Source organism: Panicum hallii, chromosome 4, assembly GCF_002211085.1.
Source record: "Panicum hallii strain FIL2 chromosome 4, PHallii_v3.1, whole genome shotgun sequence".
NCBI classification, from domain to species: Eukaryota; Viridiplantae; Streptophyta; class Magnoliopsida; order Poales; family Poaceae; genus Panicum; species Panicum hallii.
This window is the reverse complement of record NC_038045.1, coordinates 2,138,360-2,153,100: the sequence shown is the minus strand read 5'-3', so window position 1 is coordinate 2,153,100 and position 14,741 is coordinate 2,138,360. Positions and strand designations below refer to the sequence as shown.

The following is a 14,741-nucleotide window of genomic DNA, read 5'->3' as shown; positions in this document are numbered from 1 at the left end:
GAGCCTGTCCTGCATGCTTGCCCGCATCACATGGCCGTCAATGACGGTGCTCGTCCCGGCACTGGTCTGCCGTGCGGGCGAGGTGACATGTGGCCACTCACGTGGCGCCGCCGCGGAACCCCAGTTCTTCGACCCGTCCGTTCCCCTGGAAAGAACAGTAGCGAGCCGCTCCCGCCCGGAGAATGCGTGCAGGAAACAGGTGTGCCGCCGTTGTTGAGTAGCCTAGGCTCGGTTCGCCATGTTTTCAGCAATTAAGGTTTGCCGCCCTTTGTTTGGCAAGGTTTGATGCAGTCTTGGCAGGAAAAAAGGTGCCTTGGTTTCGTTTGGTTGACATGCACTGCAAGTTTTTTTTTTTTTTTGAGCTCGCAAAGGTAGATGTTTGGTCTGAGAACCACGTGCTCAAAAGCTAGAGCAAGTGCCTCAACCTAGGCCTGCCTCACCCAAATACTAGCGGCCACTCCGGTACAAACGGTGGCACCTCCACTGGAGGAGCCGGTTTCCCTTTTGTTGAATGATTTTACGTGACGGCCTGAATGCATGCATAGTAGGGATGATAATTCCCGTCTTTTTATGGGCTTACAGGAAAATGGACTATTGCTTTCCTCGCGCGACAACTTTAGGCCCAGTACGTTCTCTGTTCTCCAATTCAATTTATCTCCCAGGCCCAATCTGTCGAAGAAGCAACGAGAAGCACGCACCACCGATGAGTTTTCAAGACATCATCCCCCAACTGGGGCGAAAACACGTACGTACAGCCCAGTATCCCATCAGCTTAAGGCTACACTTTTCACGTGCTTTACACGCGCCAAACCGCCCGGCCGTCACGGTTCCTTCGCTCACGCATACGAAACCCCAGCCCCAACCCACCGGCGCGTCACGGCCGCGGATCACGAGCCCGACGGCCACAAAAACTGAACCAATCCGAGCCCGCGTTCCAACACCACCACCACCCAAGAAGACGCCGGAGCGATCGGCCAGAGCCATCCGTCTCCACCGTGCCCGCGCCGGCGCCGGCAGCCGGGGGCACGCGGCCTCGCGCTGGTCGATCGATCGATCGATCCACTAGCTGGGCTCTCGTACGCGCCGGGTCGGTCACAGCTCCTGCTCGACCAGGTCGTCGGAGGAAGGGGAGCCTGTTAGCGAGGCGTGGTCGGCGAGGAACCTCTCGGCGATGGCGGCGTGCACGGCGGCGCCGGTGGGGAGCACGTCCTCGTCGATCATGAAGTAGGGCGAGTGGCCCGTGTGCACGGACCCCAGCGTCTCGTTCCGCACCCCGATGTAGTAGAACCCCGCGGGCACCGCCTGCGAGTAGAAGGAGAAGTCCTCGGCGCCCATCATCGCCGGCACGTCGCGGTAGCCCCCCGCGCCCAGCAGCTCCGACGCCACGCGCCGCACGTGCCCGTACATGCGCGCGTCGTTCACCGTCGGCGGGTAGAAGCTCTCGTCCTCGAAGAAGTCCACCGCCGCCGCGCACCCGTGCACCCGCGACTGCGCCGCGATCACCTCCTCGATCCGCCGCCGCAGCTGGTAGAAGCTCGCGTTCGAGAAGGCGCGGAATGTGCCGCCCAGCACCATCAGCGGCTCCGCCGCGCCGCCGGCGCCGGCGCTCCCGTTCACCACGGCCACCGACACCACCTGGGAGTCGAGGGGGTCCGCCTCGCGGGAGACGAGGCTCTGGAGGCTGATGATGGTCGACGACGCGGCCAGGACGGGGTCCGCGGATCGCCGGCGCTGCCCCCGCGCGTCGCCGCGGATCACGGCCTTGAAGAAGCCGCAGCCGGCGAGGAGGGCCCCCGTCCGGGACCCGATCACGGACGTCGGGTGCTGGTGCGAGACGTGCACGGCGAAGATGGCCTCCACGCCCTCCAGCGCGCCGTCCTCGATCATCCGCTTCGCGCCGCAGCCGGACTCCTCGGCCGGCTGGAACAGAAGCTTCACCGTGCCCTGCACGTACCGAAATGCCAGCAAGTTCAGAGGTGCTGCATTGTTCCCTGTTTCTCGTACTAACAAGAGGAAATTGTAATTGTATTGAGCTTCCTAACAATCCTAAGATGATCATTCTCCAAGTCAATCAATGAAAAGTTTAAGATCATTACCCCGTAAAACCGACAAGTAGATTGAAACTTTGAACCTAATTTCTGCGCCATTTCCGGCTCTTCTTTGTCAACGTACATGAGAGGCTAAGCAGTAAAAATTTGGATGCTCTGGTTACCGGACAACTTTTGTCACCGTACATGACAGAGTGTTTGGTGCAGCCCCGTAGGGACAGGTTTGCTGAAGACGGCGACACATTTTTCACGTCGCCATCTCAACATGGGCCAAGGTGTTCTGTACTACTGTCATCACATAAATCCGTAGAGGTACAGAGAGACACTTGCAACTTATTACTGTGGCATGAAAAAACAGAGTCGTAGATGCCGTTTCGTGTCAACCGCTAAGCAAGAATATTTTTAACATCTCCAACATATGACCCTTGCAGGATAACAATGCTTTGTCATTTGTCAATGCTAGCTAAAGCCTAGAATTGCGGCATAAAGAAGCGCCGAGAACACTAATCAGGAGGCATCTGATGCTTGAAAAGCAGTGAACCATAACCCAAGGAGCGCCGTACCAAGTACCAGCACCACATTGCAAATACTGAAAGAAGAACAGAGTGCAGAGGAATAACTTTTTTCCCCTTGATGCAATACTTAAGGGGATTTTTGCCACAGGACACTCTACAATATCGTTTTTTGCCACGAGACATCACTCAATCTTGCCTTTACTGTTGGACACCTTTTAAGCATGCATATTTGCCAATGGACACTGCAGCGATTATAATATTCATTTTCTAATTGGAAGGATAGAGAAAATGAGTAAGTTGACCAAAATACCCTTACAATGGTAGGCTGCTCACAAGCAAAGGTAATTTTGCTTCTAGACACTCTACAATGTTGATTTTTTGTATAAGTCTCTTTTAGTATGCATCTTTCCTATAAATATAATAAATTAATCATCTTTCCTGCAAGCTGTCTGCGTGCTTGTCAGCCTATGAAGCACCCGTTGTGAGGTCACTGAATCTCTGTGCGCTTGCATAGCTAGCTGAGAATCTCTCTGAGATGGTCATAGCTAGCTGAGAATCTCTCTGCTGGCCGCGCGCCCCGGGGGGGGGGGGGGGCGGGGGGCTGGCCGCCGCGCGCCGGGGGGGTGTTGCTGGCCGCGCCGCGCCGGGCGGGGAGGGGGGGGGGGCTCTGCTGGCCGCGCGGGCCGGGGGGGTGGGCCTCTGCTGGCCGGGGGGGGGGGGTTCTGCGCGCCGCGGGGTGGTGGGGGGGGGGGGGGGGGGGCTGGCCGCCGCCCGCGGGGAGGGTGCTGCTGGCCGCGCCGGGGGGGGGGGGCGGTCTGCGCGCCTCGGGGTGGGGGGTGGGCTGCGCGCCGCGCGGGGGGCGGGGGGGGGGGGGGGGGGGGCCGGCTGGCCGCCGCGTGCCGGGGGTGGGGTGCTGCTGGCCGCGCGGGGGGGGGGGGGGGGTTGGCCTGCTGCTGCCCGCGCGGGGGGCGGGGGTGCGGCTGCTGCCCGCGCGCGGGGGAGGGGGTGGCACACGGGTTTGGTCAGGGCATGGACAAGGGCTAGTTCTGGTATTTACAAATTTTTCTCCCTTTATTTTTTTTAAATGAATATTATAATAGCTGCAGTGTCTATTGGCAAAGATGCACGTTTAAAAAGTGTCCAGCAGCAAAAGCAAAATTGAGTGATGTCCCGTGGCAAAAAATGACATTGTAGAGTGTCCTGTGGCAAAAATCCCCAATACTTAAAGGCGCTCGTTACAAGACAGAGCCGCCAGTGACACTGCACCTGTCCTCTAGCACCCAGCCAGATGCACGTGACAAAAAGAATTGGTGCTTTTGTTTTAGAAAAAAATAAAAATAAAGAAACAGTGCTGACATTAGCGTGATGCCACGACAGCACCAACCGATCACCCGCATAGAAAAGTGGTAGCACATCATTTCTGCACTTTGACACTCGTCTTAAACTATCGTTTTGAGCGGAACCTTTTTCCAAAGCGAATCTAGCGGCCTAAACTCGGATCACGTTTTAATTAAGTTAAAGAAAAAAGTTCAGATGACATTTTTCTTTCCTGAATCTAAATATGTTCAGAAATTCAGACTTTCAGATGACATCATTAAGGCAGCTGAGGCTCCCTTGCACGGCAAGAGACCGAGGCTCGCTGAAAGAGATGTCGCAGCAGCTAGGTTTCAAAGGATTTCCAGACAGTTGATCGAGCTGAAACTGAGATGGTGGCGGGGGCGGCGTACCTTGAGGTGGTGCTCGCGGGCCTTGAGGATCCTGGCGGCGCCGAGGAGCATGGCCACATGCGCGTCGTGCCCGCACGCGTGCATCTTCCCGGGGTTCCTGCTCTTGTGCTCCCACTCCACGGCCTCCTGAAACAGAGCAAGGCACGGGAACGCGTCGTCAGCCAGCCGGGCAGTGCCGTGCCAAACCTGGGACGGCAGCTCGCCGTCCGTGCCATCTCTTCATCAGAAAAAAAAGTGGCATTTGGCGCGGAGCCAGCCGCTGCCGAACACGCGTGAGCAGACAAATGGCGCACCGGGCGTGAGAAAAAAAGGCTTTGCTGGCGAGGTGTTTTTGGTTGTGAAAACTGAAAACTGCCGGTTCTGGGCACTCAGGCGGATCAACTTTCCGCGGCCAAAAGCCGGCCTGCCTGTCCGGGGTTCACCAACGGCCGATGCCATTTCGGGCAAGAAACGAGAAGCTTTTGTCCTGGTTCTCCCACCCAGGACGACGGGGCTCTCCCCTCCTCCCGTCCAGCCACCCGATGACCCAACCCAAAGGATGTGCCGCGATCGAGCGGATTCGGCCGGGATGGCGCCCGCGATCCTCTCGGGATTCGGTGACCACAGCTGGCGTTAGGACTGACGACGAGCTCCTCCACGGCCTGCCCTGCTCTCTCGCTCTCCGTTGCGAGTAGTTTTCAGTGATGGCATTTTTTCAGAAACTTTTGTTGCAAGGACCACGGGGACTGGACCAGAGCATCAGCAGCAAGTGGCCTGGCCTGGCCACCCACAGGGAGTCAGGGACCACAAGGCCCGCATGGCTCGTAAAGGAGGGTCACATTTTTCATAAGAAGGGAAACATGGGACACCCGTGCGGCCCTTCTCCAGGTAGCCTACGCTGCTACGCACAACCACCCAAAGGACCAACAGTTTTCTGCACGGAGGACACAAACCCTACGCGCTTCGCCAAACACACCCTGGAAGCCTGTACGAACCCCACAGCCTCTTTCTTTTTTTAAATTTTTAAGGCTGTTTTTTGAAAAAGAAAATAGTAGTTTGGAGAGCAAAGGAGACGAGGGAAAGCGGAGAGAAAGTGACCGTGTTGCTGAAAGATCGTCATGCATTAGCTGACAGCGCAGAACTGTTAGCATAGTTAATTGGTGCACCATCTCATCCATTAAGCAAGTGGCTACACTCGATGCTCTCTCTGGATAGTTCTCGACTCAAAGGAGGGTGTGCTAGCAATTTATAGACTGAATTATGCTGAAAATTGCAAAAAAAAAAAGGAAGAGAAACTTCCCGCGATTGAAATTAGTTATGTGTATGTTGCCTTTTGTTGGCACACCTCAAAAATTTGAAACAGAATTTGACTTGGAGCAAGAGAAACTTAAAAAAGATGAGCTGATCGATTGAGTAGTATAGCATGGCGCGTGTTTGCAGCGTATGGAAGTAGCAGTATGGACACGGCCGTGTACAGGGCGCGTACCTGGATGGGCAGCGCGTCCATGTCGGCCCGGAGCGCGACGACGGGCGGGCGCCCAGTGCCGAGCGTGGCGACGACGCCCGTGCGCGCGAGCGGGTGGCGGAAGCCGACGCCCATGGCGGCCAGCTCGTCGCGGACCAGGCGGCTGGTCTCCACCTCCTCGTACGCCAGCTCGGGCCGCTCGTGGATCCGGCGCCGCACCCCGCGCAGCCACGCCGCCAACTCGGGCCGCCCCGCCAGCGCCGCGATCTCCTCCTTCCACCCCAGGTAGTACCTGCCGCCCCCGCCCGGCCGCGTCCCGCTCGCGTTCGCGCTGCCCTGCGCCTTGCCGCCGCCCACCTTTGCCGCCGACCCCACCGCGCCGAGGATCGTCAGGTCCTCCTCCAGCAGGAACGCCGCCGAGCCGCCGACGGCCGGCGCGAGCGTCGCCGCCGGTAGCGTGGCGAGCAGCAGGAGGACCGCGCGCAGTGCACGGCCGCGACGGCGCTCCACGACGGCCATGGCGGCGTGGCGCCTGAACAGAGCAACCAGCTGGCTGAGCTGAGCTCGCGTGCGGGCAGTGGGCGTGGGCTACAGCGGCGGCCTAGCGCTGCGCGGTAGGGGCAAAATGGAGGGAGGCGGGGGAGTGGCGGGGATTAAATTAAGCGAAGCAAGCAAGCAGCGACGAGAGATTTTTATTTCCCCCTTCCCGCGCGCCTCTTTCTTGTCGTCGCGACGTCGCCTCACCTTTCTCTTTCCCGTTCTGCCCCTTTTCAATTCCGCTCGTGCCTGTATAATTGTAAACCACTCGCGCCCCCCGCTCGCATTATTTTGCGCGGGGCCGGGCCCACGCTGACAGTGACGCGTCAGTGGCCACGGCCATCAGGCTGGTGGCAACGGGGGGCGATACCCCCCCCGCCCCAGCCCATGCAAGGGCGAGGCGAGAGGCAGGTGAGAGGGAGAGAGAAGACGGTAGCACTACCGCCGGATGAGAGTGGGCGCTATCGCTCCGCTCTCGCCCGCGTTGACAGAAAAGAGAAGCTACTTGGCGCGTTTCTATTAGTCTACGTGGAGGTTGAAATAATTAAATTTGGAAAAAAAGCTAACGTGGAGAAGAGAGAAGTGAGAGCTGGCACTATAGCCTGTGCATTGGAGGGGTGGGGTGAGGGTGGGGTGAGAGCTGACGTGGCGGAATGATATCTTCCTCCGCCACTGGACTCAGCCTCAGGATTTCTGGATTAGTACCAGGAGGAACTGGTTTTCATTCTTCTTTTAATAAGAGGAAAAAAACTGTTCAGGGTTAGTATAGTTCAGGACTTCAGGCTCTGGCTCGCTCGCCTGTGATGGGCTCGCGTCGCATGTGGCGTAGCGCACTGCTGGGCTGGGCCCTCGTGCAGCCCGATCGTGTTTTGTAATGACGTGGCAGGTGGCACCAAATCGGCCGGAGTTTTAGATAAGTTTTGGGCCCTGGGCCCCTGACCACGACCGGAACACAAAACTAATCGTGTGGAAAAAGAAAAGGGGGCGAAATTTAATCCGGATTCGTTTCTAATTTCTGATGCGATGGGCGGTAACTGTCGGGTGGGATCGCGCGTCGCCGGGATTCTTCCGGCAGACAGCAACCCACGACTTTTCAGCGGTGCAGGGTGTGGAGGCCACGATACCAGCCCTGGCGTTGCGAGCCGCAGGTGGTGTTGGGAAGAGTCAGACGAGTCTGCTTGCTTGGGTACTTTTAGCAACGGCTACTGCATGCTTTCGTTTGTATTTCTTGTGTGTTGATGTGCGAGGTGGGTATTCAGAGCGGAGGAATACGGGCTCTTTTGTGGGTTGGGGTTTTGGCACCGCCGACATGAGTCAAGTCCGAGAGATGAACGCTATTGGCCTTTTGGTGACATGGCCTAGTACCACTTATGGGACTACGGTGCTTCTTCTAGTGAAGAAGAGAGGCGACTGATACGAGGCTTGAGACGGAAAAACTCACTCCCTTCGTCTTGAGATGCAAGGAAACATTTCTTTTTTGAGAAGGAGATGCAAGGGGATATGGATTTATCCAAGTTAAGCTATTATAACTTTGACAAAGTTTATAGAGAAGACTATTAGTATCTAGCCCATCAAAGAAAGTAGATTATGAAAATATAATTCATTATGGGTTGAATTATGCTAATTTAATATCAAAAGTACTATTATTTTCTACAAATTTAATTGAACTTAAAATATGACGTGGCAGGACTTACAGCTCGCTGACGTGTCATCCTGGAGGTAGCACGTCAGTTTTCCAACGCTTGGTGTCACCATTTATCTGAACAATAGCTGAGCCCAGTTCTGCTTCACTTTCAAAAGTACCAGGGCAAACAAACCGTAGGGTGCTGCATGTTTGCGCCTGCAGCCAATCATGCCTTTTCTCATTTATAATTAGTTCAATATTCTGTTGTAGTGCACCAAACTTCAATTGCACACAGTATGTGCCATCATCACGACTTCAAACCACTCAGATGTGACGCGCATAATTGTCAGGTACCACATGTACACGCACGTGAAAGAAGCCATTTTTTTTTTCAAGCAGCAAGAAGCCATACGTTTCAAAAAAAAAAAGAGAAGAAGCCATATGATCTAGCATGCCTAACACAAGGACTTACAACCTCAAGTGTGGCCTAACTTATTTTAATCATCAAAGTTTGTCAAATCGTTTCATAAAACCAAATCTGGTAGTTGTACTAGCATCTACTACAAACCGCTCCTGAATGTCCAAGCCCAGTGCAGTTCAGGTTCAGCATTGTACATCGATCGGCGCGGAGTGGTGCACAACAGGGAGACAGAGCCGTGGCCGGAGCAGGAGCCCTGCGCCCGGCCTGCACCTTTAGCATGTGTTAGGTTTGGACATGTGTTGGGTTTGGAGATAAGTTGGGTCCTTTCAGAGCGTAAATGGTTCTCGTATGAGCCTGGCTCGTATCCAGCAGCCTGGCCACCGCGGGCCTGGCTCAGGGCATACGAAACCAAGATGTTTGGTTGCCTGACTTTATATTATCTAACCAACCTGCTGCGAGATATTGATTGGTTGGATGTCCCGTGCATGCATCCAGACTTTTTCTCTCACGCTGCGCGCGCGTCTTGCACGGTTGCAGCCAGGCCCACGGGAAACGCCCGTTTTTGCTGCATCAACCGAGCCAGGCTCGGACATGCATTTTGCATCGCAAGGGCTAGGCTGTGGCGCTGCTCCAGCCAACCTATCACGGGCAGGTTGCATCCCCGAAGCCTGGTTGGGGAAAAACCAGGCAACCAATCAGCCCCTCTATTTTTTTTTTACGTTTAACCCACCTAAATGTTTGGTTAAAGGGTTGATCTTAGTTTCATGTTTGATTGGAAATCTACATATGTGGGTTAAGATGACTGTTTCTAACATCATTAGGCAGCTTTTTTTACGGAATTCATATGTTAATCTCTCATGTCACCTTCTTCTTGCTCTCCCTTCCCCTTCTTCCCACTGGAGCTAGCGTACCGCCGGCCGCCGCATGCCCAATTTCGCATGCCGCGCCGCTGGCCGCTCACTCCGCCAGCTTCGGCCACCACCGCCACCCTACCCTGTCTCTGTCGTGGGCCCCGCTCCTCCGCCTCCCTTCCTCCACTGCCCCGATCCATCGGCCGTCACCGACCTTCGTGTGCCGCTCGTCCCGCCTCCGCCCCTTCTCAATCTCCGGTCGCCCGCCGTGGTTTGACCGGCGCGCGCGCCCAGCCATGCTCGCCCCGCCTTCATGCTCTCCGTGACCGTGCGCGACTCATCCTGCCTCCGCACAAAGCTCGGCTGGCGCCGCTCGTCCCTCCTCCACGCGGAGCTCGGCCGGCAACGCTCCTCCATCCTCCGCGTGGGGCTCGGCCCGCGCAACTCGTCCCGCCTTCGCACAGAGCTCGGCCATGCGCCAGCCCCCCCCCCCCCCTAGCTGATTCATCGAAGCTCGGCTGGGGAGCGGCTCGCCCCCACCCACCACATGCCCCAAGTTGCCTCCGCCCACCCTTGCGCCACCCTCTCCTTCGAGCTCACGGAGGACAACGCTGTCCAAGTGGGTCGGGGTGGTCCGCTCGATTTGGACGGACCATTTCAACCTGCATCTGAGAGAAATATCCCTATGAGGGATAGACTCAACCGATCTCATTCTCAAATCAAACACCTTAAAAACGGATTCGACCCAATCCAACCTATTTCAACCCTTTAACCAAACACGGGTTGGAAATGACCCACCCCTGCTCCCACGGTTGGGGGTCCTTGTGACCTTATCCTGCAATAATTCCAGCGGAGATGACGCTGCTCCGGCCGGCCTCGTTTCGCGGGAGGCCGAGACCAGGCCCGGCGCTGCCGCGCTGCTCGTCCGCGCTCGCCGTCCAGGCCACTGCCCGGCGATGCAACGTCGCGATCAGACGTCTCCGTTCCTGCTCAGTTGGCAGTTGCTGTGCCAAAGGGCAGACGCAGACGCAGACGCCTCGCCTCGCCTCTGCTCGCTGTAGCAAGAATACCCTGGTTTGGAAGGGTTTCTTTTTCTTCTGCCGAGGCCGTGGCCTACCATACAGGGTAAGAGGCAGGCGAGTGTCAGCCTGTCAGCTCAGGGAAGGTAACCATCTATCACTGGTGGATAAACTCAGCATCTGTGACCTACTAGGAGATTACATTGACCTGTTTGCGTTTTGAAAAAGAAGAAAAGAGGAGTCCTGCTATCAGGGTTTAGCTGAGATCAAAAGAAAGCAAGATCACAGGCCACGCCAAGGCCAAGCATCGGGTGGTTTCCGCTCGCCTTTTGGCGCCTCCCCGGTGCTGCTTGGTCGGTTTCGGGCCGTTTCCTTGTGCCGCCCGGCATTTTCCAGCCTGGGGTGACTTGACGGTTTCGAGCTTGGGAACGCTGGGACGTTTGGTTGGCAGCACTTGCATTGTTTCGCTTACATGTCGTTCTCGAATCAAAGATTTTATCTTCCTGAGAGTGCATCATTTCCTTTGGAGAAAAAGCGCAGCTGCCAACTGCTCGTAAAAAAGGAGAGCATTTCTACTACTTTCCATCCTTATTAAGCGAGCAAATCCGGAGTGGCAGCCGCAGCACGGAACCGCGCAGCTCGGAGAACCGTGCAGGGCTGTCCGATCCGTCCGTCCCGGGGGCGATGCGCCACGAGTCCACGAGGTAAACGTGGAAGGGCACAGGCGGCAGGCGTGGCCTGACCTGCCGGTCTGAAGAAGCGGATGGGTAGCTCCGGCGAGTGATGGGTGGCGGCTGAAAGGAGAGTGGTCGTCTGGTCGAGTGGAGAGGGCACGTAACCACTACCAAGGCAGCTGGTTGGGTAGTGGTGGCCTGGCCACCAGGGCATGCTGCTCTGCTTCAGCTACGCGCCGGCGCACGGTACGACGCGCTGCCCCTGCCGGCGTCCGGCAGGTGTCAGGACGTACACAGGCACGTGCGCAAGCGCGCGCGATCTTTATCTTATTCCTCCTCCTTGCCCACCGCCGCCGATCGGCAGTTCATGTGAGCTTGGTTCGCTCGTCGCCGTCAGCTCCCTACGCACCCGTGCCCGGCCGCAGCGGACGTTTGGTTCTCTGATTGGGTCGACGCGGCACGTGCCAAGGCATGTTCAAGAAGGAACGGATCGACGGGATGGTAACGGGAAGCCGACCGCGGGATGGAGCCGTCGCCGGAAAAAGGACGGCGGCGCCGGTCGACACAAGGATCACGTTCGTCACGCGGCGAAATGGAAGAACACGGGAAAAGGCATCCGCCGGCCGCCGCCGCTTAGCTTGGTTGCGCGCTGATTGCGACGACAGGTTGAGGCTGGCGTGCTCCAGTGTCCGGACGGCCATTACTGATCCGTAATCGAGCTTTGGTACGGCACCTCGTACATGTCCCGTGATTTCTCTTTCACATGGAGAAAGCATGTCCTGCTAGAAAAAGAAAAAAGAACACAGGACTGCCATAGCCCATAGCACCCACACCCAGCTAGGATTAAGCTTAGGATACTCTCAGTGACCACAGCACTAGCAAATCACTACTACCTTGCGTTGCTGCAGGCAGACAGCGACCAGAGCAACTTGGTTCGATGATGGTGGTTTCTTCTGCTGCAGAGTTGCAGACAGTATCCTGTATCCTTGCCTTTCTGCTTCTTCAGACGCCTGCCTGGTCCGTTCCGGGGCCGTTTCTTCCGCGGCCGGGACACTTCCACTCCGGGGCGCGTCTATGGTTTCCGCGCTGGCAGCACTAGCGTTTCCCGGCGACGGCGGTGGTGACTGCCTGATTGGTGACAGCGAGTGGCGGTGGGGGAACCGTGCGCGCCTGTCCGGTGTCCGGCGTCTGGGTCCGGCTGGGGCCCTCGCGTACTCCTCGGCGAGGCCCGCACGAGCAAAATGTGGCGAGACGCACATAAAGGTGTAGACTGATGATGTGTCGCAGCTTCAACTTTCTTTAGTTAAATATTTATACTATTTTTTAAAATATTTTTTAAATAATATATTTTAAAAAAGTAGTACAAATATTTGAATAAAAAACGTCGTAGTATACCAAGCATCGTTCGTTCGTACCCCTGAACGCAGCCGTGACCTCACCAGCCTGGATCCTGGTTGATCCTCAGGACGCCCAGCTTGGCGACCTAGCCGGCATCACCGGTTCGCCGCGGATTCGATCGGAACGGAATCATCAGCGGCGGCAAGTGCCGACACCGGCGACGCACCGCTGCGTACATGCGGATGCGTGCGGGACACCGACCGTGCAGCACCCGCATGCGTCGTTGACGCGTAGTGTGATACTGTGATTCTTCATCGGATCGAGCCCGGCACGTGCGAGGAGCATCTCGGCGCTGGAAGAGACAGGCAAGACCGCAGAGATGCCGGGACCATGGATCCGCCGCCGACGGGGAGTGCGCGGTCGCCGTGCCGCTCCGATCCGGTTCACACGCGTCGTCACGCTGCCAGATGGGAACGCGCCCGTCGACCGCCGCTTGATTGGCGCGCTAACTGCGGCGGCGGCGGCGAGAAGCTGCCGGTTGGTGCTCCGGACGGCTGCCATCGGACGTACGACAGCTCGACCGTGCGTCCGTGCCCGCCTCCCCCGCTCGTGCACGTGCACGCCTCACGCCTGTTGTACGGAAAATGGGAGATGGGCCCCTGCCGTGCATGCATGCAGTGGGCGCGCTGTGTCCGGCCCATATACTGTGTAAGTAAAATCGAGCCCATTAGGCCCACACGATGCGGAAACACCGGCCCGAGAGAAAATCCACTGCTGTCGGGCGATGTTTGCGGGTGCGGTTATGCGTAACAAGAGATGACACTTCCACCAACCATCACTTGAGAAGATTAAATAAAAGCAGGATTTAGATGGGCCGCCAGCCCAACAATATAGCATCTATAGAATGTTTGCGCATGTTATCTTTTAAATAGTGGAGAGAATCTGTGCATGCATGCAGCATGCATAAGAAGGTAATAATATCACCCGCGTGCATGCAAATTCAAAACTAAAAAAATATAATTATTGAACCGAGCATCCAAATTAAATTTAGATTGTAATATTATATTTTTTATAATAAAATCTTCAAAAATAAGACCATACTTGACTACATTTGCATGATATTTTTAAAAATATTTTCTTTAATACTAAATAATTAATTATGGATACTGAGAATAAATATTTAAACAACATAAACATAATTATTTTTACGAATAAAAATTTTAAACATCATGAACAAAACATTAAACATCACGAACATTTGATTGATTGTATAAGCTAAATAATAAAAAGTTAATTTCAAAAACAAATAAGTTAACATGCCAAACAATTTAGCCTTTAAAGCGAACAAATGAATTATACACCTCGAACAATCATATTGTGGACACGGAACAAAATATCACTATCGATAAAATATCTAGTTGGTCATGAAAAGGACAAAATAAGAATACAAAATGAATATAGAAAAAAGAAAAATAAAGTTACAAGGGCTAAAAATAATAAAAAAGGAGAAAGAAGTCTATCAGATGACTCAGTAAAGAAAAACTAAATAAAAAGATAAGAAACATTAACTAAATAAAAAATAGTGAAATAAGAAACAAAAGAATGAAATGAAAAATGTCAGCAGGCAATAAGGTACAAACTATAAGAAAACATAAGAAAAAATATTAAGTATTACTATATATATAATATTCATAGACTTAGTCCATAGAAGGAAATAGAGAATAATGGAGAAAAATATTAGAAGAAATAAAAAGTAAACAATATAGAAAATGAAACGAAAAATAAATATCTACAAGAATATTGGAAATAAACAGTAAAAGGTGGATAGGAAGGAAATCAATACAAAAGAAAAAAATCAAAGAAAAGAAAACGAAGAAAAAGAAAGGAAGGTGCGGACGCTTTGCATGCTGTGCATGCAGGTGCGTACTTAAACAGCTGTTCAAGCGGCTATATGTAAGTAGAAAATCAATACGGCGTTCCTAGCATGCTAGATTTTTTTAGCATCACCACTAGATTTTATTGACCACTAGCGGATCGAAGAAACACACATGACGACCTAAATCTTTATACAAAGAAGATCTAACTAGATTATGACAGCGTCAGCCTAAGAACATCTCCAAGAGTTTTTCTAAATTTCACTCTCTAAATTATTATTTGGAGAGCCTTCTGTATAGAAATCGCTTTCCGTATATTTTCACTCTCCAACAGTTTTTTATATCTTGTATACACTCTATAAAGCTATTTTCTATTTTTGGCTGGTAAGAAATACGGAAGAGAAGCTGTTGGAGAATATTTTTCCATCAGAATCTCTATTTCTAACAATAAGGAAAAATATAGAGAGTGAAGTTGCTCTAAGAAGTCAGAGAATCACACGGCACCACAGTCCTAGCAAGCCCGCTAGCGTGCGACAAATTAATGCAGCAGGCTGTCAGACTATTAGGCCGTGCACTAAAGGAACATCCCAATAGTGGATGCGCGTTTCTTCAGGTGATGGAAAACGGAATTTGTAGCATGTATAGGCATGGTGGATGTTTGCTGCCCCT

At 53.9% G+C, this 14,741-nt stretch overlaps 1 protein-coding gene across 1 annotated transcript; it reads right to left on the bottom strand.

The window, feature by feature from the left end:
• Positions 1-615: 615 nt before the first annotated feature.
• On the bottom strand, positions 616-6,383 carry LOC112890123 (IAA-amino acid hydrolase ILR1-like 6). The gene is made up of 3 exons (XM_025956986.1): positions 5,756-6,383; positions 4,291-4,416; positions 616-1,944 (listed from the first exon to the last, which is right to left on the bottom strand). The coding sequence occupies exons 1-3, from the start codon at positions 6,251-6,253 to the stop codon at positions 1,093-1,095; spliced, it is 1,476 nt and encodes a 491-aa protein (XP_025812771.1). The 5' UTR covers positions 6,254-6,383; the 3' UTR covers positions 616-1,092.
• Positions 6,384-14,741: the final 8,358 nt, after the last annotated feature.